This window comes from Equus caballus, chromosome 7, assembly GCF_041296265.1.
Source record: "Equus caballus isolate H_3958 breed thoroughbred chromosome 7, TB-T2T, whole genome shotgun sequence".
NCBI classification, from domain to species: Eukaryota; Metazoa; Chordata; class Mammalia; order Perissodactyla; family Equidae; genus Equus; species Equus caballus.
In genome coordinates, this window is record NC_091690.1 from 46923001 (window position 1) to 46945760 (window position 22760).

General features: G+C 64.3%; 1 protein-coding gene and 2 long non-coding RNA genes across 4 annotated transcripts; 2 read left to right on the forward strand and 1 right to left on the reverse strand.

Moving 5' to 3' along the window:
- Positions 1–1520: 1520 nt before the first annotated feature.
- Positions 1521–11646, reverse strand: NANOS3 (nanos C2HC-type zinc finger 3). Of its 2 annotated transcripts, none has more exons than XM_023645261.2 (3): positions 3457–6662; positions 2315–2389; positions 1521–1816 (listed from the first exon to the last, which is right to left on the reverse strand). In XM_023645261.2, the coding sequence occupies exons 1-3, from the start codon at positions 3932–3934 to the stop codon at positions 1749–1751; spliced, it is 621 nt and encodes a 206-aa protein (XP_023501029.1). In that variant the 5' UTR covers positions 3935–6662; the 3' UTR covers positions 1521–1748. The 2 variants fall into 2 exon arrangements, 1 of the variants encoding a protein (XP_023501029.1); XR_011440596.1 differs by lacking the exon at positions 3457–6662 and adding an exon at positions 11507–11646 and having other exon boundaries at positions 1753–1816.
- A 212-nt stretch (positions 11647–11858) lies between these two features.
- On the forward strand, positions 11859–16948 carry LOC138925007 (uncharacterized). The gene is made up of 2 exons (XR_011440597.1): positions 11859–14503; positions 15043–16948. It is a non-coding gene; the product is annotated as an uncharacterized lncRNA (long non-coding RNA).
- Positions 16949–20908: 3960 nt separating this feature from the next.
- On the forward strand, positions 20909–21884 carry LOC138925009 (uncharacterized). The gene is made up of 2 exons (XR_011440603.1): positions 20909–21302; positions 21722–21884. It is a non-coding gene; the product is annotated as an uncharacterized lncRNA (long non-coding RNA).
- The last annotated feature ends 876 nt before the right edge of the window (positions 21885–22760 follow it).

Consider the following 22760-nt stretch of genomic DNA (forward strand, 5'->3'; position numbering starts at 1 on the left):
CACAGGTCAGGGGTCCCCCAAGTTACCAAGTCTGTTGGCTTCACCAGGAGCAGGTGGCTGTGTGCGGGCATGCTCATGTACACATGTGTGTATGCACTCGTGCAACACGCTCACCGGTATCTGGAGCAGCAGCCCACTGAGCCCACTGAGACGTCGGGCCACCGGTCCAGCTGAAGAGCTGCTGCCCCGAGGCCCCCGCCCTTGAGGCAGGCCCGGGGTGGTGGCTGCAGGGTGTCAGGGCGGCTCGCACCCTCATCCCACACAGGCCTGGCCACAGCCCGATGACGTCATCGCAAGCTGCCCCAGGTGCTGTTGTCAACCCAGTTTACAAAAAATGACACTTCTGTGAAATGGGTCACCCACCGTACGGAGGACCAAACCAGACTCACGGCTGTAGTGGTCGCTCTGCCTGTGGCTCAGCTCTCGGGCTCCCAGCCCAACAAGGCCGCCACTGCCTTCTTACACCCTGGGAGACCCCACTCAGGTGGGAAGCATGGCGGGTCGGGGTCAGCCCCCTCCTGGCTGGAGGTGCAGCTCTGTCTTTGAACCCACCAGGATGCGCCCCAGCGGCTCAGGCTGAGACAGTTAGCAGACGCAGTGGAGGGGCTGGCGTGTTGTGTCCCCCAACCCAGTTCGAAGACCCTTGGGGCCACTAAGGAGCCCTCCTGTCTACGTTCCCTCCTGCCCCACTCCCCTCCAAGCCTGGGGGGCAGGCTGTCTTCATAAGGAGGCTCCTGTCCCCAGCTCTGCTCCCATGTGGCCCCAGGTCCCAGTTCACATGGAAAAGCCAAGGGCAGAGTGGACCCGCCCTGAACCCAGGAGAGGCCATGGGGGCTGGGGTGGCTGCCTGCCACCTGCTGCCCCTTAGAGGCCATGGGCACAAGGTGGGGTGCAGGAGACAGCCCCCAGGAGAGCCGATGGTGTCCCTGGGTGGGGGTGGGTCTCCGTCTCCCCCCACGCTGGCCCCCGCGGACCCGGCTGGCCTCCAGCGCCCTGCCCAAGGCCTGGGCTGCTCGCCCCCGGGGCATATTCCCCTTCATCGCCCCGGCCCCGCCCCCCAAGGGGCCTTCCCTTGCCCTGAGGGGCCTGTGACTCCGTACCCGCTTCCGTGGTGACCTGACACTCCCTGGAGGCCACCTAGTGAGGACCCTGGATGGCTTGGTCTAATTCTTGCTCGAGTCCCCCAGTGCGGGGGATTCTGCCCGCTGGACCTGTCTCTATGCGAAGGGTGGGGAAGGGGGCGGATGCCAGCGTCCCAGAGGGGGCCTCGCAGGCAAGCCCGCGGGGACGTGCTCAGGGCGCCGGGCTGGGGCGACCCTTCGGAGCCCAGCGCCGCCGGTGGGGCCCAGACCCTTCGCTCAGCACAGAGTAGCTCCCCGGGGTGAACCAAACCCAGTGGGCGGGCGGGGAAAGTGGGGGTCGAAGCACGCGGGGGCTGATGCAGCCAGGAGAGGAGGGGTGCCCCCGGCCCCCGAGCTGTTCCCACCACCCCGTCCAAAGACCGGGCCTGGCGACGCGGATGCGCTCATAAGCGTTTATTGGGCTCCCGGAGCTGGGGAGGGCGGGCGGGGGGCCTGAGGACCACCCCCCTCCTTCGGGGGCTCCCCGGGCCGCGCTCCCAGGCCCTCAGGCTGGCGGAGGGGCCGGGCGGGTCCTCACGGAGTGCATCCTCCGGGGATTCCAGCCTCCACCGAGCCTGAGTCCCCGGCAGCAGGGAGGGAGCATCCGCACCCCGCGCACGCCGGCTCCTAGGCGGAAGTGGAGGGACAGCAGGAAGAGGGCGACGCTCCGGAAGACTTGCCGGCACCTTTGGAACCTGGATGTTCACAGCGCAGGGGGGAGGAGACAAACGTGGAAGAGGCGGCGGTGATTGACGGTCCCGGAGCTCGGCCCGCGGGCGGCTGCGGCTCGGGCGCCACCTGGAGGCCGCTCCGGGCGCGGCGCCCCGACGTCCCCAGACCGGCGCGGCTGGGCGCTCCCGGGGTCCCGGGTTTGTGACCCCCACGGTGACCCGGGGGCCGGCTTCCGGCGGCCTATCTGAGCCAGCAGCGCGGGGCGGGCTCCCCCACCCCATCCTCCACACCCGCGAGGCGAGTCTTTCTGTTCCCTCGGACTTAAAGGAAAAAGGACAATTCTGAGACCATCATCTCTATTCTATCCGCTCAGCTTCCTGCGTCTCCCCGTTGGACCCCATAGAACCCCACAAGGAACACCGTGGTCCTGGAGGCAGTCTCACTCTTAACACGTGCTCACTGCGCAGGTGCGGCCCGGGGATGGGGTTCCCCCACCCAGGCCCCTCCCTCAAGCAGCTCACCGTCTGATGGTGGGGCAGTTCCCACAGGGGCAGCGACAGGGCCCCATCCGACCCCCTCTCCGCTGGCTGACTTTCCTGCAGGCAATCAAAGGTGCTAGAACGGATTTCTCTTTTAAAAACACCCCCGCGAGCTGAGGCCTCTGCATCTGTAACGTAACGGCTGCCCTTGAAGGGCCAGCCACTCAGAGCCCCCGTGGTCCGCGGCCTGGCAGCACCGGGGGCTGGTCAGAAATGCAGGTGCTGGGGGGTGGGGCCCGGACCTGCAGAGTCGGAATGGGCACTCAGTGGGCTAGACGGGGTGACCGCAGGTGGAGGCCCGCGTAGGGTCAAGAGAGCCAGTTGGGGCCTCGGGGAAGCTCCAACCTCAGCTGCCCTCCCAGATCCGTCCCCACAGTCCAGCCACACTCTGAACGCCAGACCTGGGCCTTCCCCTTCCAGGGCGCCCTGAGCCCCAAGTCCCAGTCCTACAGGCCCGTCCTCTGCCCCAGGTCTCTGGCACCCCCGTCCACACACACTCACGCGCTCCGTGCAGACACACTGACCTTCCCCATGTCCCCCCACCAGTCCCAATACCTAGGCTGTGCTTCCAGCGCTCCGCCAGCCTGAGCCGGCCTTCCAGAAGCCACTCCCTCCAGGAAGCCCTGCTGGACCCCTCATCCGGATGGGGTGCTTCCTTTAGACTCCCCCATGCAGCACCGTCACCCTGCATTTTCACTGCCACCCTCTCCCCTACCTGTCCACGGCTGGCCCCGCCCAGCGCTGGGCACAGAAGAGGCACACAAACTATTCGGTAAATGAGTGAGTGAATGAGGAGGCTGGGGTTCAGAAAGGCTGAACAACTTCCCTCAGGCCACACAGCTCCTGAGGGCCAAGCAAGATTGGAGCCCAGATGTACCTGTCTGCAGACCCCACCGCTAGCCCCGACGGCCTCCCTGCCGGATCACCCGCTGCCCGGAAAAGGACAGCACCTCCCCAACAGGCGCAGATAGGGAGAATGCCTTGCCCAAGGCCACACAGCGAACTTGAGCCACGGTTTACCCACGCTGGGCGACACTTCTAGAATACTGTTCTAAGCTTTCTACACGGATGCTCTCCCCGCAACCCTCTGAGACAGGACCCCTCCACGGCGGGTCCCCAGCCACCTGCACAGGCTCCTCCTGCTCCTGCTCCTGCTCCTGCTCCTCGGCGTGGCCCTGAGTCCTGCGCTCTCGCCTTCTCGGGCCGGGCCAGCCTCTTGCCGGCCGAGTTGCGGGTTGTGTAGCTGTAGACGGAGGTGTAGCCCTGGCCGGTGAGCGGGCAGAAGCGGCGGGTGTGGGCGTGCTCGCGGGTGGCACCGCACTGGGGGCACACGTAGTCTCGAAGGATGGGGCACAGCACCCGGCCCGCCTCGTCCTTGAGCACATGCGACTGGTAGATGGCACGGGACTCGCCGTTGTGTTTGCAGAAGGAGCACAGCCGCTCGGGAGCTGCTGAGGATTCCGGGGTGGGCCTCTGACCCCCTGGTCCTGGCACCGGTTCCGGCTGGGGGTCCACCCTGGTCTCTGGCTCCTCTTTCCCACGCAGAGCCCCCACCAGGCGTGCCAAACCAAGGTAGTCCGTCCACAGGTCGAAGGTGCCCATGGCTGGGCAGCGTGTGCCAGGCGGAGGAGCAGAGAGAGGAGACCCTGCCGGCCCAGAGTTTGTCCTTCTCCCCTTCCCCCACCCCGCCCTTCCCCTCTCTGGAGACCCGGAGTCTGGCTGTCAGTTCCCTTCTTATACCTCTGAGGGGTATGAAGGGGAGGAGCAGGCTGTGGGAGGGCCCTTACTGTCACAGGGGGCTTGCAGCTGCTCCCCAGTAAATGCACCTGCCGAGGGGGATGGATGCATGGTCTGCAGGGGTGGGCTGCGGGGGAGGGGGTACCGGGCCAGGCTGCAGGGGCACCCACAATTTGGAGCCACACATCCCCCAAGAGGGCACTGAGAGGGCCACCCCCACCTACCCTCCCTGGAGGCGGCCTGCCACCCCTACCCCACAGGGTGAGGAGTGTGGAAGCCCCGCCCCAAAGACAAGCATCGTCCTAACCGGTAACTCAGTAACTTCTTTCTTCCTTCCCCTGGGCTGGGGGAGGGCCAGCAGCCCCTGCGCTCTTTGGGGAGGGGGCCGCTGCTGATGCTCTGGCTGTCTCTGGAAGGGGGATGGGGCCTGGCTCAAGGGTAGGGGACAAGGACCGGACTGAGGCCCCCAGTTCCCGTCCCCCTCAGGGGGCTTCCGCACCCATTGTCTCTGGAAGCCCACTGAATGGATGAGCAAACTGGGGATGAAGTCACCGGCCCCACAAAGAGCAGCCCAAAAGCCTGCCTCCCGTCCAGTCCCCTCCCAAGGCTGGGCCCCGGGCTGAGTCACCCAGGTGCACAGACCCGCAGGTGGACGGATCAGCCAGCACTGAGGTTCAAGGTGGACAAGAGGGCGCCAGGCAAGGAGGGAGAGGAAGCTGGGCCCCCTTGGACACTGAGAGACCACCCTGCACTGCCTACCCACCCCATTCATTCATTCACGAGCCCTTCACTGAGTCCGTTGACACGCTTTGTCAGCTGTCCAGCCCGACGCCGTGACCCTCCCCACCAGCCCTCCAGGATTACTCCCCCGATCCAGCAGATGTCTCTGGGGTCCATCAGAATCCCAGGCACCAGCCCTCCCCAAGGGGTGAGAGGCGGCGGTCAGGGCAAGGCACAGGCTGAGCGGCTTTGCGGGGGGAGTCCAGGGTGGGTCCTGTCCCCCATCCCATTCCCCTCAGGCTGTGTCCAGCCCAGCCACAGTGACATTCATCCCCCGGTGGGTCTGGCCTCCGTCCTCACAACCCACCGACAACAATGAATGTTGATTGTGACCTTCGCTCTCACAACCCACCGACAACAATGAATGTTGATTGTGACCTTCACTGTGGCCTAAGGGATGTGCTCGGGATCCCCTGGCCGCCCCCGATCTGGAAGGCGGGGAGCGTGCTGGGTGGACGGCAGTTCCAGGCCTCGAGGTCCACTCAACGGTCGATGGTTTGCCTGAGCTGTCCAAACTCACCGACAGGTTGAATGTTCCCCCAAACCCTTGGCGACTTTCTGGGGGACCCGGAGTAGGGGGTGGGGTGTAGGGAACCAGACGGGGAGAGGGAGGAGAGGGGACGGAGGGAGGGAGGGACCTATGGGCTCATTAAGTCAGCGGTTATTAGGTACCAACTCTGCAAGACCCGGAAAAGGCAGGAGGCAGATATGGGTAATGAGAACAGAAGACAGTGATGTTGCCTTTGCTACAAAGATGCAGCGGTCCTGGCGGCTGGGCTGCTTCTTCAGTTACTGGGGTAGCCCTCCAAACAGCCCCTGGAAAGTGCAGATCACTCCCATTTGTCACTTTGGGAGACTGAGGCCAGACGGCACCACTCTCGTGGGAGGCGGAGGAAGGATTCCTAGTGGCCCCAAGATGTCTGGCTGCCCGGGGTTCTGGCCCCGGGGTATGGGGTATCGCCAGAGAGATAAACAAGTCATTTTAATACAATGTAATACCTTTTGCGAGCTCCTCTGTGTTCCGGGCCCAATGGTCCATGAATCACAACAGCCCTGGGGGCGGCTGGGGGGCTCAGAGTCTCCACTTTTTGCAAATGCCGGGAAGCAGTGGGGCCAGAGGGACTGCTGCCAGGCCCTGCCCGCGGGTCACTTGCCCACTGGGTGGGGAGAAGCAAGAGGACCGGAGCGACACTCGGGCTGGCCCACCTGCAGGTCTTGAGGTATCTGAACTCAGGCCCCTCTGGGTCAGCGCCCAAGCGCACGGCCATCGCGGCTGCCTGGCCCGGATGTGGGGGTGCAGGGTCGCTCACCCTCCGGCCTCAAAAGAGGCTGTGGCAAGATGTCGCCCCTCCCCACTTCTCCATTCCTCCCTCCTGGGCCGCGAAGTTGTGCGCCTCCCTCAGGTGCCCCCAAGCACAGTCTCAGGGGAGGCCGCCCCTGACCTGGGCCTGGGGACCTCAAGGACGGCCTGGAGGGGCCTTCCAATTTCCAATTACCAGTCCCCTCCCATTTCACTGAGGGGAATACTGAGCCCCAGAGGGCCCCTTGGCATAACCCTAAGGAGGATCAAGGATCCCAAGTGTGCTGAGCTCGAGTGAACCCCAAAACATCCCTCGCAGAGGTGGCCTGAGCCAACACAGCCCCCAGAGTCCTGCCCCGCCAAAGCCCACCCACAGTTTTTTTTTGTTTTTGCTGAGGAAGATTGGCGGAGCTAACATCCGTGCCCATCTTCCTCTATTTTATATGTGGGATGCCGCCTTGGCGTGGCTTGATAAGCGGTGCGTAGATCCGTGCCAGGATCCGAACCTGTGAACCCCGGGGCACCCAAGCGAACTTAACTGCTGCACAGCCAGGGGCCCAAGCCCACCCACTTCTGGCCCCTCCCTCTAAATCTCGGCCCCAAACTCAACCCCCATCAGCCCTGCCCCCTAAGCCAGTCCTCAAAGAGCCCGGCTCCCCTGAGGCCTGCCCGGGGTCCCCGCCTCAGAGCCCACCCCTGCTGGCACCCCACTCCCACTCCTGCCGGCTCTGGGAGCGCCGAGGACACCGAGCCCGGCCCCAGGACCCTCCTCTGAAGCCCGCAGCCCGGACCCCCAGGGACAGAGTCCCCATGGCCGCCCCCATGGAGCCCAGGCCCCCTGAGGTCCACTCGGATGGGACCTGACCCCAAACCGGACTCCCCAGAGCCTGACCCCTGCCAGGCACGCCCCCATGAAATTCCCCATCTCCTGAAGCCCTTCCCCGAGCCCGCCCTCGGCTGCCAGCCGGGTCGACCCGCTCCCGCCCCTGTAGGCACTCCAGGTGGGGCACCCTCCTCGCGGTCCACCCACTGGCCAGCGGGGCCCTGGGGGCGCGGGGCTGCACCCCCACAGGGTAGGCAGGCTCCTCCGGGGGAAGAGTGTGGGCCCTCCTGCCTTGAGGATGGTCGTCTTAACCAAGAGAACGTCTAGGGGTCTGGGGGCGGGGCTGGGAGAGCAGAGGTCTTGCTGCTACTAATAATAACGCTTTCCATACGTCGCCCTATTATTAGGGTCCCACTTTTTCAGTGAGGAAGGTGAGACTCAGAGTTCGGACCACAGACTCCCAGCAGCTTTGTTCTCAACAGCGGAGCTAGAATGTGGGGCCATCAGGCACGGGGCGCTCTGGCTGCAGTGGGGGGCTCCCCAAAACACCCCTCCCCTCTGTGCCTCCTCTCCGCTGGGTCCCGGAGGACTCTGACCTTGACCTACCAGGGTGGAGGTCCGGGTGAAGGGTCTCCCTAGGACAGGGGCAGCCAGGAGGGCGGGGTGAGGGTGAGGCCTCGAGGGGGCCACCCCGGGTCTGACTGTGGCCCTTTGTCTGCGGCTGTCTGCACAGGCTCCCTGCCCTCGGTGTCTGTCTGCCTGTCCCCTCCAGGTCCGGGGCTCGCCAGGGGTGCCTCTGGTCTGTCTGGTCTCACCGTCTGGACTCGGGGCCCTTGAGGGGGTGGAGAGGGAGGGCCCCACCCCCGCGTCCTGAGGCCTCCTGGAGGGCTGAGCCTACCACTGACTGAAGCCCAGCAGGGTGCAGGTGGTCCTCAGTCCCTCGGATGCCCCCTGCCCCCACCCCGCAGCTGAGAGGGTCTGTCTGGGCAGGGTGAGTGGGGTGAGGGGAGCCTTCCAGAAGCCACATGCACCCAGGGCCTGTCCCAACCCTCACCGTGAGCTCTAGGAAGGCAGGGCAGCTGGCCTGGGCCTGGGGTCCAGGCGGAGGTGAGAGGTCCTGGGGAAGCCAGATGAGCAGGCGATGGCCGGATGGAGCAGCTCTGGCGTCAAGTTGAAGAAGAAGGCGGGAGGCAGGCGGAGGCCAGAGGTGCGAGCTTCCAGGGTGCCTGGCGGCCTGTGCCTCTGTGTATGCCTGTGTGTGTGTGTCCCTACGTGTGTGTCCAGGCATGCATTCCTGTGTGTCCCAGTGTGCATATGTCTGTGTGTGTGCCCTTGTGTGTCCCAGTGTGCATATGTCTCTGTGTGTCTGCCCTTGTGTGTCCCAGTGTGCATATGTCTGTGTGTGTGCCCTTGTGTGTCCCAGTGTGCATATGTCTCTGTGTGTCTGCCCTTGTGTATCCCAGTGTGCATATGTCTCTGTGTGTGCCCTTGTGTGTCCCAGTGCGCATGTCTCTTGTGTGTGTCCCAGTGCGTATGTCTCTTGTGTGTGCCCTTGTGTGTCCCACTGCGCATGTCTCTGTGTGTGTGCCCTTGTGTATCCCAGTGCGCATATGTCTGTGTGTGTGCCCTTGTGTGTCCCAGTGTGCATATGTCTCTGTGCATGTGCCCCTGTGTGTCCCAGTGCGCATGTCTCTGTGTGTGTGCCCTTGGGTGTCCCAGGGTGCATGTCTCTGTTGTATCCCAGTGTGCATATGTCTCTGTGCATGTGCCCCTGTGTGTCCCACTGCGCATGTCTCTGTGTGTGTGCCCTTGTGTGTCCCAATGTGCATGTCTCTGTGTGTCCCAGTGCATATGTCTCTGTGCGTGTGTCCCAGTGCGCATGTCTCTGTGCCTGTGCCCATGTGTGTGTCCCAGTGCGCATATGTCTCTGTGTGCATGAACTTGGGGCAGACACGGGGTGGAGTTGGTCATGGCCTGGCAGACAGAGCCCATTGCTGGCGTGCAGCGACACTGCATATGAGGGTCCCGACATGGGGTCCTGTTGATGGCTCAGGCTGTCTAGACTGGCAGGGGAGGGTCCTCATGGCCAGGACACCCGTGTGGCTCTCAAGTTTCCACCCCGCCCTCCCCAGTCTCCCCGGCTTCCTCCCCAGCTGCTGGCCTTTCATGTGGGGTCCTCAGACAAGGGGCTCCCCTGTCCCACCCAGACCTGAGGGCAGCCAGCGGGCCGCAGCCTGGGCCTCCTTCCCATGCCCCCCCAGATGTTGGGTCAGAGCCGCTCCAGGGTTGAGTTAGGGGTCGTGGGGGGCCTGGAGCAGGTTGATGGGACCTCAGACCCTTCTGCGGAGGCTCGTGTTGCAGGGCGCCCCAGGTCTGGGCCTGGGTGGACCCGTCTGCAAAAGCACAGACAGCAGCTGCCTGTGGGCCTGTTACTGTGGGCTATGGGGGGCTTGGGGCCCGAGCTACTCTGGTGGGCTATTTGGGGCGTTCCCGGGGGGCCGTAAGCCCAGGTGGGTGTGTGCTCCTGTGGGCGCTGTCTCCGTGTCAGCTGCCTGTGCATGTCTGCGCCCCTGTGGGCTTCTGTTTGTGTGGCTGCAGAGGGACTGCGGGTGTGCGTCAGGGGGATTGTGGGGAATGGCAGGTCGCTGTGTGAGCCAGTGCACGTGGGCTTCTGGCATCTGTCAGTGTCACTGTGGGTGCCTGGCGTCTGCTTGTCATCGATTATGGCCGCCCCCTCACTAAAATGTCAGCCCCAGGAGGGCAGGGATCCCATCCCGTGTCCCCAGAGCCAGAGCAGCGCCTGGTCCGTGACAGATGCTCAGGGAACAACTGGTGGGTTTGTGGGTGTTCGGTGACTGTGCATCTCTGCAGGTCCCTGTGTCATTTTCCTGTGGGTTTGTGTGCCGCTGTGCTTCTGCCATTGTGTCTGATGTGTATCGGTATTATTGTAGGGGTCCATGTGTATAATTTAGTGTTGGGGTGGGTGACTGTGGGTGTAGATACCACTGGAGCGTTCCTATCTGTTTGGGGGTGACAGGGTCATAACGTGTGTCTAGGAGGATCAGTTTTACCGTGTGCAACCATGTGTCAGCCTGTGCAGCCGTATTACTGTGCGTATGTCAAGATTCCTATGACCCGATGGCAGTGTCTGTGAAGGGTTTGTGCCAGCTGTGTGTGTGTGTCAGGTTGAGTGAGCGCCCGCAGGCGGCTGTGGGTGTGTCCTTGCTTGGGCGGGCACAAGGGTGTCTATGTGCGCGCGTCTGCGTTCTTGTGGAGAATGGTGTCTGTGTGTACTTGTGTCGGGGCATTAACACACCTGTGGTTGTCACGGTGACTCTGGGTGACAGCCTGTGGTGCTGCGAGGCGGTGAGCATCCTCGTGTGTGTGTGTGTGTGTGTGTGTGTGCAGTGGAGAACTGTGTGTGTGTCGGTGTTAGATGCGAGGCTGTAGCCACCATTGCTGGCGGCTGCATTTTCCATGTGGCAGTGTTCTCCCGGCCCTGGATGTCCGCGTCATTGTGGGTGATGTGTGTGCCCACGTGGCAGTGTTATTGTGGGTGACTGTGTGTGCATGTGTGTATCGGCGCTCCTGCAGGCCATGTGAGTAATAACGGGGCCATGTCTGTCCGGTGGAGTGTGTGAATTTGGGGGTCTTCATCAGCGGTTTGGGACTCTTAGCTGCTGCTCTGTACCCGGTGTCTGCCAGCAGTCCAGGCCGCTGGGATCGGTCAGGAAGGGTGGCGGAGGGAGCTGAAGCGCAGGGGGTACTTCTCAGCTCCCATCAGCCAGTGAGGGGGTCTTCTCCATGCTCCCACCCCCGGATGCCCTCCAGGGTAGGCCCCTGTGAAAGGTGCCCTCTTTAAAAGGGCTCCCGGGGCAGCGGGACTCCGGCCCGTTTCGGAGGGCGCGTGCCTGTCACCGGACCTCGGCCCAGCAGAGACCCTGCAGCCGCCGCTGGTAAGACGGGCCTGCGGAGGGCGCCGGGGCCGCAGCCAGGCCCCAGCACAGACCCTTGCAGGCCCGCGCGCCCGTGAACTTGGCCCGGGCGCCTTCCCGGACGCGCGCGCCGCCACCGCCGCCCCTCCCAGCCCCGGGCCCGGCGTCCCGGGCCCGGGGTCCCCGCCCGCCCCGCGCCCCGAGAACAAAACTCGCGGCCCCGCCCCGCCCCGCCCCGCCGCCGCCGCCGCCGCCGCCGCCGCCGCCGCCCCCGCCCCGGCCCGGGAACCTGCGGGCCGGTGCCATGGGGGCCGGTCCTACCGGCCCCCCTTCCCGGGGACCGCGAGCCGCAGCGATGCCGCTGGGTCTCCCCGCCCCCGTCCCTCCCCTGCCCTCCCCTGCCCTCCCTTCCCCTGCCCTCTCCTCCCCTCCTCTCCCCTGCCCGCTCCTCCCCTCCTCTCGCCGCAACAATGGAGGGCCGGGCCGCAGAGGCCGGGCGCAGCCCCCGGGCGCGAGCAGGTGCGTGGGGGGCTGAGGCCGCTCCCGCCGCCGCGCCCCTCCCCGCCCGCGGCCCCCGGCCGCCCAACGCCCGCGCTCACCTCCTTAGGGGCCGCCGCCGCGTTTCCCCTCTTCTTGCCACAACCCGCCCGGAAAAGCCCCCCGAGCCGAGGCGCCCGCACGGGAAATTGCATTTCGGCGGCTCCGGGGCTGGGCGGGGGCTCCCCAGGCCGCGGGCAGGGGGAGGGGGCCGCGGGGCTCCGGCGCCGGCTCGAACCCGCGGCCGCCGCCTCCCGCCCGCCTGTCTGTCTCGGTGACGTGCCCGCGCTCCCCGCCGCCGCCGCCCCCTCCCTCCTCCGCGCTCCGTGTCGGGTGGGGGGTCCAGCCGGCCTCGTGCGCCCCCAGGCCTCCCGCCAGGCACACCGGGACGCACGCGGGGATGCCCACGGGGCGCCAGGTCGCATCTCCCGGGGCCCGCGCGGGGGACACGGGGGCGCGAGCGGGCACACGCAGGGACCCGGACGCACGTAGACCTCAAAGGCGCACCCGGAGCACACGCGCACAAAGGCCCGCGGACCAGAAACACAGGGAAGGGTGTGCAAGGGGCTTCCAGACACACACCTATGGGAGGGAATGGCGGGACACGCAGGAGCACTGGGCCACCAGCCATAGGAGGATGCCCGTTAAAACCGAGCTACACACATAGGGACACCAGGGGCACATAGACATGCAACATACAGATACCACATGCACTGGGCAAGAGGCATGTCCTCAGGGCTGAAATAGAGAGAGAGAGGAGCCCAGGGACACACACAGGACACACACATACACAGATGCACGGGGACGGCCACAGAACACACACTACACACTTAGAGACAAGCCCAGGGGCGCACACACACAACATACACATACATATCTCCTCACCCACCCGGTGCACAGTGGTGGGAACAGCCCGACACACATGGAGATCTACGTGGACACAACACACAGATATAAGCACAGAGCACGAACACGCCCGTCGAGACATGCCGCGCATGCAGTCTCAGAGGCACATGCAAACACGAAGTTCACAGACACACGAATACACGCACCCTCGCTTGTGTGCGAATGGCAGACATGGAAATCACAGAGCCAAGACCCACCCCCACCGAAGCCCGGGGGCAGGTGCCCAGGACTCCAGGGCTCCACGGGACACCCAGGAAATACAGGGACACCTGGGGACATGTGTACCTGGGCCCATCTGGCGTGGGCACACACGCAGGCCAGGTGCACAGGCCACACACAGGAGGCAGCCTCCAAAGTTGTGCACAGCCTGGGGCTGCCCTCCTCTCCCAGAGATGCTGGCGTGGAGCCCCATATTCACACACACACACACAGCCCCTGCCTGCGGCCACCATGCTGGCAGAGGGAGGTCACCTCAGGGCAGACCCTCGCCCAGGAGGCCTCCCATTGGCTGGGGCTGGGCTGCCAGACTTCTGTGCACTCATTCCCCACCCTAGTCTGACGGGACGGGGAGAAGCATTTGAGTCCCCTCACCCCAAGCCCAGGCCTTAACCGTAGGGGGGCCGTGGCCCCGGGACACCTGACCATGCTCCTCCCCTGCCATGCCCTCCCCACAGTCCTGCCTCAGTTTCTCCTTCACAGGTCCACTTCCCTCACACCTTCCCCCTTCCTTCAGGTCTCAGCCCAGAAAGCCAAGCTCCAGCTGGCCCAGGAGGGTCGATGGACCCCAGGACCCCCAGAAGCTACTGGGGTCCTGCTCTACTCTATACAGAACTTCCCCCAGCTGGGGGGTCATGCTCTGGGGCTGGCGTGCAAGGAAGAGGATGCGCCTAAGTAGTAATCGGGCTCCGCGGTGGGGCCAGCTGTGTTGATGTCCCTCCGTTTCTGGCTGAAAAGGGGGAGGGGCTTGCTCCAGACTATACAGCAGTGATTCGTTCATTCTTTCCTTCGTTCCCAGTCATCTCAGACTCTTGCCAGCAAAACCAATGAAGTGAATATTGTCCTTTTTACACACGGGCATCTGAGGCCCAGAGGAGGCTGCCCCTTGCCCGAGGTGGCACAGCCTGGGAGCGTCAGAGCCTGGATCCCGGCCAGGCCTTGCTGGTCTCCTTCCCTCCAGGCGGCCTGAAGGAGCGCTCCAGCCAGCTCCCCTGCCTGCGAGGTTCCCGCGGCCCCCAGCAGGGGGCAGCAGACCCTAGCCCCTCCCTGTCGGGGGCATGGAGCTCAGCCACCCCACCCCACTCTGCTCAGCAGCCGAGGCCTCTGCCTGGACCTCCTCAGGCTGGAGCCCCCAGTTCCAAAATGCAGCGTCCCCGAAGGCCGGAGCCCGTCTGAAGCAGAGCCCCCTAGAGCTGCCGTCCCCACGTGCCTGCCTCGCACGCGGTCCCTCTCAGAGTCTAGCTCTGCTCCTTCTTGCTGCAACGTGTTTGCTGGGCAGGCGGCCTCTGCATTCCTGAGCTGGGTCAGACCAGGAGAGAGTCCTGGAGGCCGGCCCAGTGGTCAGTCCCCCCAGAGTCCTCTGAGTATCCCCCGGAGCCCATCACAGGATGGGAGAGGCAGTGGGGAAGCCCCAGGGCCTGCCGCCTAGTTCCTCCGGGCGTGGGAACTGCCCTCATGTCCCCCCCCCAGCCCCCGACCTGGGGCCCCTGCCAGTGCTGACTCATAGGGGGCCCGTGGCTGTGACTCAGCGGCCGCCCTTCCTGAACCGCTCCCTGAGGTTCTGCCACCCCTGTCACCTCCCGGCCCCACGGGGTATCGTCTGGGGCCCAGATGTGGGCCAGGCGGCGTGCGAACTACAGGGCCCTTCTCGGCCCTGTCCGCCCCAGGCCCCCCAGGGTGTGGCCGGGGTGGGTGCCCCGGGGCAGGGGTCCCGGTGCTGCCCCAGTGCGCCCTGCTCTGCGTGTAGCTTGCACACCTAGGAGTCGGCCAGGAGGAAAGCTTGAGAAGGCGAGGCCTGGGCTTGAGAACGCCTTCCTCCATGCCCCACGGGAGTCTGGGCAGAGTCACTCCGGGCCATCCAAGGCCCTGGGCTGGCAGCTGGTTCCCTCGACCATGGACCGGCTTCTCCAGCCATCTTCCCCATCCAGAAACAGCAGGTCCGTCCTGCCAGCTGCTCGGGCCCAAACCCTTCTTAACAAATGCAGTCCGTTTCGGCAACCGTCCCTTCTCAATGCACCAAGGACCCTTCCCCCTCAGGCACCTCATCCCTCTGGGACCAGCGCAGTCCCAGTCTGTTCCTCAGGGCAGCCAGAGGGTGCCTGTGAACACCCAAGGCAGACCTCGTCCCTCCCCTGCCCAGAATCCTCCATGATTCCCATTTTCACTCAGGGCAGAAGCCCAAGTGCTCCCGGTGGCCCCGCACACCGCCCTGTCCCATCCCTGCCTCTCCTCCTCCACTCCCTCCCTCGCTCGCTCCACTCCAGCCACAGCGGCCTCCCACCCTTCCTCAGACACACCGGGCACAGTCAGCCTCCAGGCCTTCGTACTGGCTGTTCCCTCTGCCAGGGACTCTTTTCCCCCAGACACCCACATGGCTCCCTCCCACACCTCCTTCAGGTTTCTGCCCAAATGTCACCTCCTCCGTGAGACCTTCCCTCACCCCCCATTTAAAGCTGCACCTCCTTGCTTTTCCCAGCTCTGTCTTCCCGCGGCCCTGCCGCCTTCGAACACAGTGCTTCCCTGCTCGTTGTCATCTCATGAGTCCGCCCCCCGCCCACCCCCGGCAGAGAGCCTCGTCTTGATCTCTGTTGCAGGCCAGAGTCTCAGAGGGGATCCGTTGCATTGAGTGTTGCTCACCACCAGGTTCCTGGCACGCCGAGGAATGAGACAGACATGGTACTTGCCTGCCACCGTCTGGAGCAGGGACGGCCACGGAGCTGGCCAGTTGTGATGAAGGGTTTCAGGGCTGGGAGCCAGAAGCACAAGAGAGTCCAGGGGAGGCACGGGGGGCAGCCTGGAGGATGGGGTGCCATCAGGGAAGGCTTCCGGAGGAGGTGAGGTCCTGCAGGGCCTTGACGGCCAATGAGGAGTTTGGATTTAAGTAAGACAGGAAGACTTGGAGGTTTTTATTTTTAGTTAGGTTTATTGAGGTGTAATTTACGCAAAGTAAAATTCAGCCTTTCTGCAGCTCTGTGAGGGTTGACAAATGCACACAGTTGTGCAACCACAGCCTGAATCATGATACAGCAGAGTCCTTGGGAGGGGTTAAGCAAGACTCTGAGGTCACGTGCACCGGGCCATGCACAGGGGGGACAGGGCGGATGCAGGGGGCCGGTGGGAGACGAGAGTGGCTGTCCAGGTGAGAAGATGTGGGTCCGTTAGGACAGGTGGGAGTGGACAGCTGCAGGAAGGGAGGCCACGGGGCCCGGAGACAGCCTAGGGTGAGGCTGAGGAGCCGAGGGGGAAGGGGGCCCGCTGGGGGATGCCCAGGAGGGGATGTTCAGCGAGGGGGTCATCAATATGTGACGGCCAAAGCTACGTCTGGGGGCTGGGGGGCACAATGGGAGTGCACAGTGTCCTGGGGCCAAGGAGGATGTGGGCAGAGGTGACAGATGCCACACAGAGGTCCTGCACAGTGCGCCCTGAGCAGGATGCCTGGCTGTGGTGCGATCAGGCCGCCGCTGGAGAAGTAAACGGAAGAGGAGGTGACAGACAGTGAGCACAGCCCGGCCCTCTCCAAGGGGGACAGGCCGCCGGCCCCAAGGCCAGCTGCCACGCGGGCAATTTTTACATTTTCCAGTAGCCACATTAAGAAAAGTAAAACCAGGTGAGACAAATGTTAATAATATATTCGATTGAACCCGATCGACCCTAAACACCGTCGTTTCAACACACAACCAAGACAGAAATGGTCCGTGAGATATTCCACATTCCTTTCGGAAACATTTCTGCTTACAACACATCTCAGTTTGGACTAGCGGCGGTTCAGGGAGCCACGTGACCAGCGGCGCCCTCGCTGGAGCGCGCAGGTCCAGGCAGGACCCGACCTTCCCCGGTGACTCACCCCTCGGCTCCCTAACCCCAGCCATGGGATCCTGTCTTTAGTGGACATTTTGATATTTCATAGCGTGGATTTTTTTTGCATTCATTGTACTCTTCAAGAAGCTTGCACACCAGTCGTGTTTCATCTCCCACATAAAACAGGGTCCACACATGCTCAGAGCAGCGTCGTTCATGTGAACCCCAGGGTGGAAACGACCCAAATGGCCATCAGCTGCTGGTGAACGGGTTGGAAAGTGTGGTCCCTCCATACAGCCTGTGATTCAGCCACAAACGGGGGAAGGAGCCAGGCGTGCTCGCACGGGAAGGGACCTGGAAGCGGGAATGCAGCCGGGCACGAGCCACATCGTGCGGGTCCATCCCCACGGAGGGCAGAGGGGCGTGGGGAGCGGGCTGCTTTTTAGGGTGAGGCAGATGTTCTCACATGGTCGTGGCGATGGTCGCACGACTCTGCGAGTACACTGAACACCCTGAATTGTACACTTGGAGAAGGTCAGCTGGATGGTATGTGAATTTTATCTCAATAAAGCTCTTATAAAACATATTTAGTCTCGCCTGCTGAGTATTTTGGTGTCCCTGGAAATTCTGCGTCCCAGCGGAGTGAGTGCCTCTCTCTCCTGGCCCTCAACCTGCCCGGTGACCCTCCCATGCCAAGCGCAGGAAGGACAGCTAAGGTGGGGAGAAGGCCCCGTGGAGGCAAGGAGGTGGCCTGGGAGAGGGGTGGTTAACTGAGGAGGCGAGGCCACAGAGGCCCCCAGCACCCATCTGTCCTGTCGGAGGTCCTGGTCGCCCCCGCGCGGGCACCCTGGGTGGGAAGCACGGGGCTCGGCAGGGTTTCCTCCGAAGCCTGATTCCAGGGCCCCGGCCTGGACCTGCCCACCCTGCCCAGCAGCCTGAGTCAGTTTGCCCGCTGTGTGCGTGTGACCCTCTGCTGTCCCCAAAGTGACTCAGGCAGCCTGAAAGCCCCCTCCCTGGGGACGCCTGGCTGCCCATGGTGACTTTTTACAGACATGGCTGGAGCGGCCGGCGCCTCCAGGCCCAGGCCCGGCTCCTGGGGCAGCCCAGCAGGGCCTTGGCCCCGCTGCCCACCCCCCCAGGGCCTAGGGGCGGGGGAGGGAAGTGGGGAACTCTTCTCAAAGGGCCTTTGTGGGAGTGCCTGGGGGGGCTGCCGGGGGACCCCGCCCTGCGTGACTCACGCCTCATTGCTGGGCAGTGAGTCACATGCCCGGCCCCCCTCCCGCCGCCTGCAGCAGGTGCTGCCAGCTCTAGCCTGGGGTCAGACCTCTGCAACAACCTCCATGCCGGGCCACCCTGGGCCTGTGACCCACACCCATCTCCAGGGGCTCCCACCTGGCCTTCTTGCCCTACAGGGCTAGGACCACGGAGAAAACTTCCCACACTCCCACCCTCCTTGGGGTGGGGCAAACCCCTCCTGGTACTGAGATGTGCCAGCCACTGTCTCACTATCGATCCATGCAACCCTCAAACCCTCCCAGAGACGGCATCTTCTTGCTACCTCCTTTTCGCAGATGGGGAACTGAGGCTCGGTGAGCTTACGGGAGTTTGCCCAAAGACAGGCGACCAAAGCAGAGCCGGGCGGACTTGAGTAACAATCCCAGCGACGCCGCGCCATTTCCCCGGTGAGCAAACCGAGGCAGCGAGCGCAGAGCCGCAGCGGGGGGAGAGTGAGAGGCCCGGCCGAGCCCGCCGGGCGCCGGGCGGCCCCGCGCAGCCCCGGGCGCCCAGCCGCCGGGCCCTCCAGCCGCCGGGCTGCGCGCCAGGCCGCGGGCGCCGCGCCCGCCCGCATCACGCCGCGGTGAGTCACCGCGCCCGCCCCGCCCCCGCCAACAAACAGCGCGTCGTCCGGCAACAGCCGCGGGGGCCGCCCCGGCCGCGCGGGCCGCGGGTTCGAGCCTCTGGCCAGCTGGGCGCGCGCGCGGCCCCGCGCCCCACGGCCCAACCCGGCTTGGGGACCCCGCAGTCCCGGCGGGCGCGGAGATGAGCGTGCGGTGCAGTGGGGGCGGGAGGGCGGACGACGTGTGCCCCAAGCCAGCCGGCACCCCTGATGCTCCGGGGGCGCGCGCGAGGGTCAGGGGCTGGCTGAGGGTGCTTGCCGCGCGGCGACAGGACCCCCTGAGGAGTTGGGCCAGAGCGGCGCCCCGAGGGGCCGAAACCATTGTCCGAGAGGGGCTTGGGGAGCCGGCCTGGGGTGGGGGCGTCCGGAGAGCTGTGGGGCTGGATTTTGGCTTTCGCCGTCCCGCGCGCGCCCCGCAGTCAGAGGAGCTCACCCTTAGGAGCACGTTCCGTGTTTCAGGCTGTTCTACCGCCTACGTGCCTGTGTATATCGACTCATTTCAGGTTCACAATAGCCCTCGCATGGGTCCCTGGTATGAATTCCTATTTTACAGATGGGGAAACTGAGTCTCAGAAAGGAAAAAATCTTTGCCAGAGAAGGCAGAGCACCAAGCTTGAACCCAGTCAGGGTGACTTAGGCTCCCGGGCCCCTCCCAGCCAGACATGCCCCCTCCTGGTGGCGGTCCTGTCTGTGGGAGTCTCCAGCGTGGGGGTGACAGTCCAGCTGGAGGTGGCCAGGAGGTGTAAGGGTGCGGTAGGGGCCCCATGGCTCCTTGGGGGTTGTCCACGGAGGGCCATGCCCTCCAGAGGCTGTGCCAGGCCCCCTCCCAGACTGCCAGGCTCTCCGAGGCCAGGGAGAGGGTTCCCCAGGAGCCAGCATCACCTCCCTCCCTTCGGACTGTCCAGGACCCCATGAAGGTCCCCACCAAGCTGCCCATGGGAGCCCTCAGAAGGCTGCACGAAGGGCCGCCCAGGGCCCCAGACCCTGTGGGGAGGGGAACAGAGTGGGTACCAGCACCAGGGTGGGGTGGGCAGCACATGCCCCCACCTGGCCTCTGTCAGGGAAGTGACCTGCTGCCTGGCAAGGGGTCACCTTTGCGTCGTTTAAGAAATGTTCATTTGACTCAAATGATCAAGTCAGTCCGTGCAGTGTCTGAGTGGGGAGGCAGACGAGTGCAGGTTCCCGGGGAGTCTCAAGTCAGAGGGTCATGTGGAAGGCAAGGAAGGCTTCCTGGAGGAGGTGACGCTTAGGATTTGAAGGATGCTCGCAAGTCAAGTAGGCGAGTGTGAAAGTCAGGTTGGAGAGAAGTGGCGATCTGACCACACCTGGGGCCTTGTGGCCGAGGTGGGGACCAGGGAGGAACTTTGTTTAGTGGACGGTGGAGGGCACATGTGATGGGATGACACAGGCCTTTCTGGAGGACGGCCGGAAGGTGCCAGGCCTGAGCATGGAGAGCAGGCCAGGGTCTGCGGCGGTGTCTGCAGGCCAAAGGCGAGGTGGCTGGGGATACGGCTGCCCGATTTAACAAATAAAACCATGGGAGACCCAGTTGAATTTGATTTTCAGATACAGAACAAGTCAATTTTTTTTTTAGTATAGGTATGTCCTGAACATCTCATGGGACATATTTATACTCAAAATGATTTGCTGTTTATCTGAGAATCAAATTTAACTGGGTGTCCCGTATTTTATCTGGCAAGAGCCCTTGAGGGCCTCTGGGGCCCCCGGGATGGGAAAAGATAACAGCTACAAGGGCAGAGCCAATGCACTTCCAAGTGGATCCCATCGTCCCCATTTGACCCTTAGGTAAACTGAGGCCCAGAAAGCAGGGGGGGGGGTGTTTTAGCGACCTCCCTCTACAGCCAGTAAGTGAGGGACCCCGGTCTAGAACCCAGGCCCGTGTTACAGTCCAGGAGCCCTTAGGGCTGGCCCCTCGCCCTCCACCGGCAGGCAGCGGGCTGGGACACGAGGTTCCCGCGGTCCCGGTGGCCCAGGTAGGGGCCTTCCCGATGCAGCAGGCTGGCAGCCCCTCGCGCAGCGCGGGCGGGCGCCCTCCTCTCCGCGGCCCCGGGGGGCTCCTCTCCCGGCCGGGCGGCCGGCAGGCAGCAGGGGACGGTTATTTTTACCTCCCTCCAAGCAGCTGCGGCGACAGGAAGTGAGCGCGCACCCGCCAGATGTGGGGAGCCCGGCAGCTGGGAGCAGCCACAGCTGGACGGGCGGCCGCGCAGCGGGGGTGGGCCGTTCGGGGGCCGGGACCCCCGCCTCAGGTCCCCCTTTGTTCCCCGCACCCGCCTCCCTCCGGGGTCCCCCCGCGCCCCATCCCCCCGCTCAGCCCGCTCATGGCCGCGCTGTCCCCCATCTGTGCGCCAGGCCCCTCGGTGCTCGCGGGCTCTCGGTCCCGGGAGGGGAGGGGGACCCTGCTCCTCGCCTGGGGACCCCCGGGTCCCGGCGGAGTGGGGATGGGGGTGGGGGGGGAGACGGCCCCTAGCCGGCCCCGCCTGTCACCGCCATTGTTTACCCGTCGGCTGCCTCCTAGGAAACTTAACCCGCCCGCGGTAATTTTATTTGGGAACTACGGCCAGTTGCCATAGCAACCCCCAGTGACGTCAGAGGGGCTGGGGCCCGAAATCCCCGGGAAAGGGGGGATGGGATTGGGGGGAGACCCCCCCAGGAGGGCTCCTCCTTAGCCCTGCGCCTGGCGGCCCGGCAGAGGGCAGAGGGCAGCCACATGGGACATCTCTAAGGCGCCCCCATTTGGCCCGATGCCAAGTCCGGGTGGCAGGCCAGGCCCTGATGTCATCCGGTGCTGGGTGGGTGGTGACTCAGTCCCTGGGTGGGGGCTGGGCCGGGCCTGGGGGCTATTCCTGTCTGACTCGCCCCTCCAGTGCCCCCTGAGCGCCATGGGACCCTGGCCTCACGACTTCAGGCACCCCCTGGGGTCCCCACAGATCCCTGGGGCCCCTCTGCCCGATCTGGACTATGGGTGCCGGGCCAGGGCTTTCCTGGTACTCCCGACGGGGCTGGGGCCGGTGAATGGAAAGGTTAGTGGCAGCAAACTGGGGCCACAACATACTGTCCTTCCCCTGATGTGGGGAGTGGCTGGTGCCCTAGTGAGGAGGCAGGTGGTGGGATCCCGGCTAGGTCCATAACAGGGCCTGTCGCCGGGTGACGGGAGGCAGGGGCCCTGACTGGCAGGAGAGCAGAGCCGCCAGCCGCGGCCGGCCTGGGCGGAGCCACCTAACCGCAGTGACGTGGGACTTCCTCGGCACAGCCTGTTTGATGTCTCTGTGTGCGCTGTTGCCATGGGGCCCGGCAGGCGGCCCTGCGTGCAAGCCAGGGTGACCCACAGGGCAGCTGGTCTGTCAGGGTCCCTCGACCCAGCCCCCACACCAGGCCTGCATGGCTATGTGTACCTCGTGTAACTGTGCCCCCAGTCACCTAGCTTCCAACCCCCCACCAGGCCCCGCCGGACGCCGCACTTCTCACCTCAGAGCCTCATAACGAAGACCAACTCCCTGCTTTCAGGCCCATTCTACTGAAAGAAACTGGGGATCAGAAAGGCACGATCGCTTGGCCAAAGATACCCAGCTGGAAAGTTGGGGAGTAAAGGTTTAAACACCGTTCTTCCTCTCTGCTCGCCTCCCCAGTCCAACACACTGGTCTCCTCGCTGTTTCTCAAATACTCCAGGCATGTCCCTGCCTCAGGGCCTTTGCACTGGCTGTCCCCGCAACCTGGCACTCTCTTCCTCCAGATGTCTGCCGGGATCCTCCCTCACCTCCTACATGTCTTTGTTCAAACGTCACCTCCTCTTCAGGGTCCTTTCCTGACCTGGCCCCCCCAGCCCCTCACTCCTCATCACCTTGTCCCCTCTTCTCCCCCAACCATGTACCACCCAACGCCCTACATATCTCGAGACCTCTCTCTCTCTGTTGTGTGCGTTCCTCCGGAGACATTGGCCCTCGAGGGCAGGCAATGTTCTCTGCCTGCTCTCTGCTGTGTCCGCGGTGCCCAGAACAGCGCTGACACACAGTGGGCCCTCGATGGATGTTTGTGTGTGTGCCCTGTGCCACTGGACCACTGACCTGGCCTGACCCTGGCCCTGTTCCCTCACTCCTCTCTGTCGTGACAAAGGCTGGGTTGGCCAGGTTGGCTGCTCTCCCTGGGTAAACTGGCTGGCTCAGGACCCCGGGACCGGAGGGCAGGTGTCTGGGGTCCAGAGAGAGGGCGGGGGGCACCAGGAGGATCCTCCAGCCTTGGGCTGAGGGATGTTATGTGAGCTGGGCTGGTTCGAGCTGCGTGCATGGGAATGATGGGATGGCTTATACAGGCTCAGGGACCTCAGCACTGGTGTCCCCGGAGGCCAGCATGGAGGAAGCGTTTCCCCTAACTGTGTGCCCCATTGGACTGACGATGGGAGGAGGGTGGTTCTGGTGGGGAGGCCTGGTTCTGGGGGTGAAGGAAGCCTTCTGGAGGGGCAGCGTGGAGGGGTGCCCTGTCA

What these genes read in the sequence shown, in the direction of transcription:
- NANOS3 (XM_023645261.2), bottom strand. Translation starts at nt 3,934, where the DNA reads ATGGGCACCTTCGACCTGTGGACGGACTACCTTGGTTTGGCACGCCTG. An exon ending in AGCAGGAGGAGCCTGTGCAG is followed by an intron (nt 2,390 to 3,456) that starts GTGGCTGGGGAC and finishes GATTGCCTGCAG; the next exon opens with GAAAGTCAGCCAGCGGAGAG. An exon ending in AACTGCCCCACCATCAGACG is followed by an intron (nt 1,817 to 2,314) that starts GTGAGCTGCTTG and finishes GTGAACATCCAG; the next exon opens with GTTCCAAAGGTGCCGGCAAG.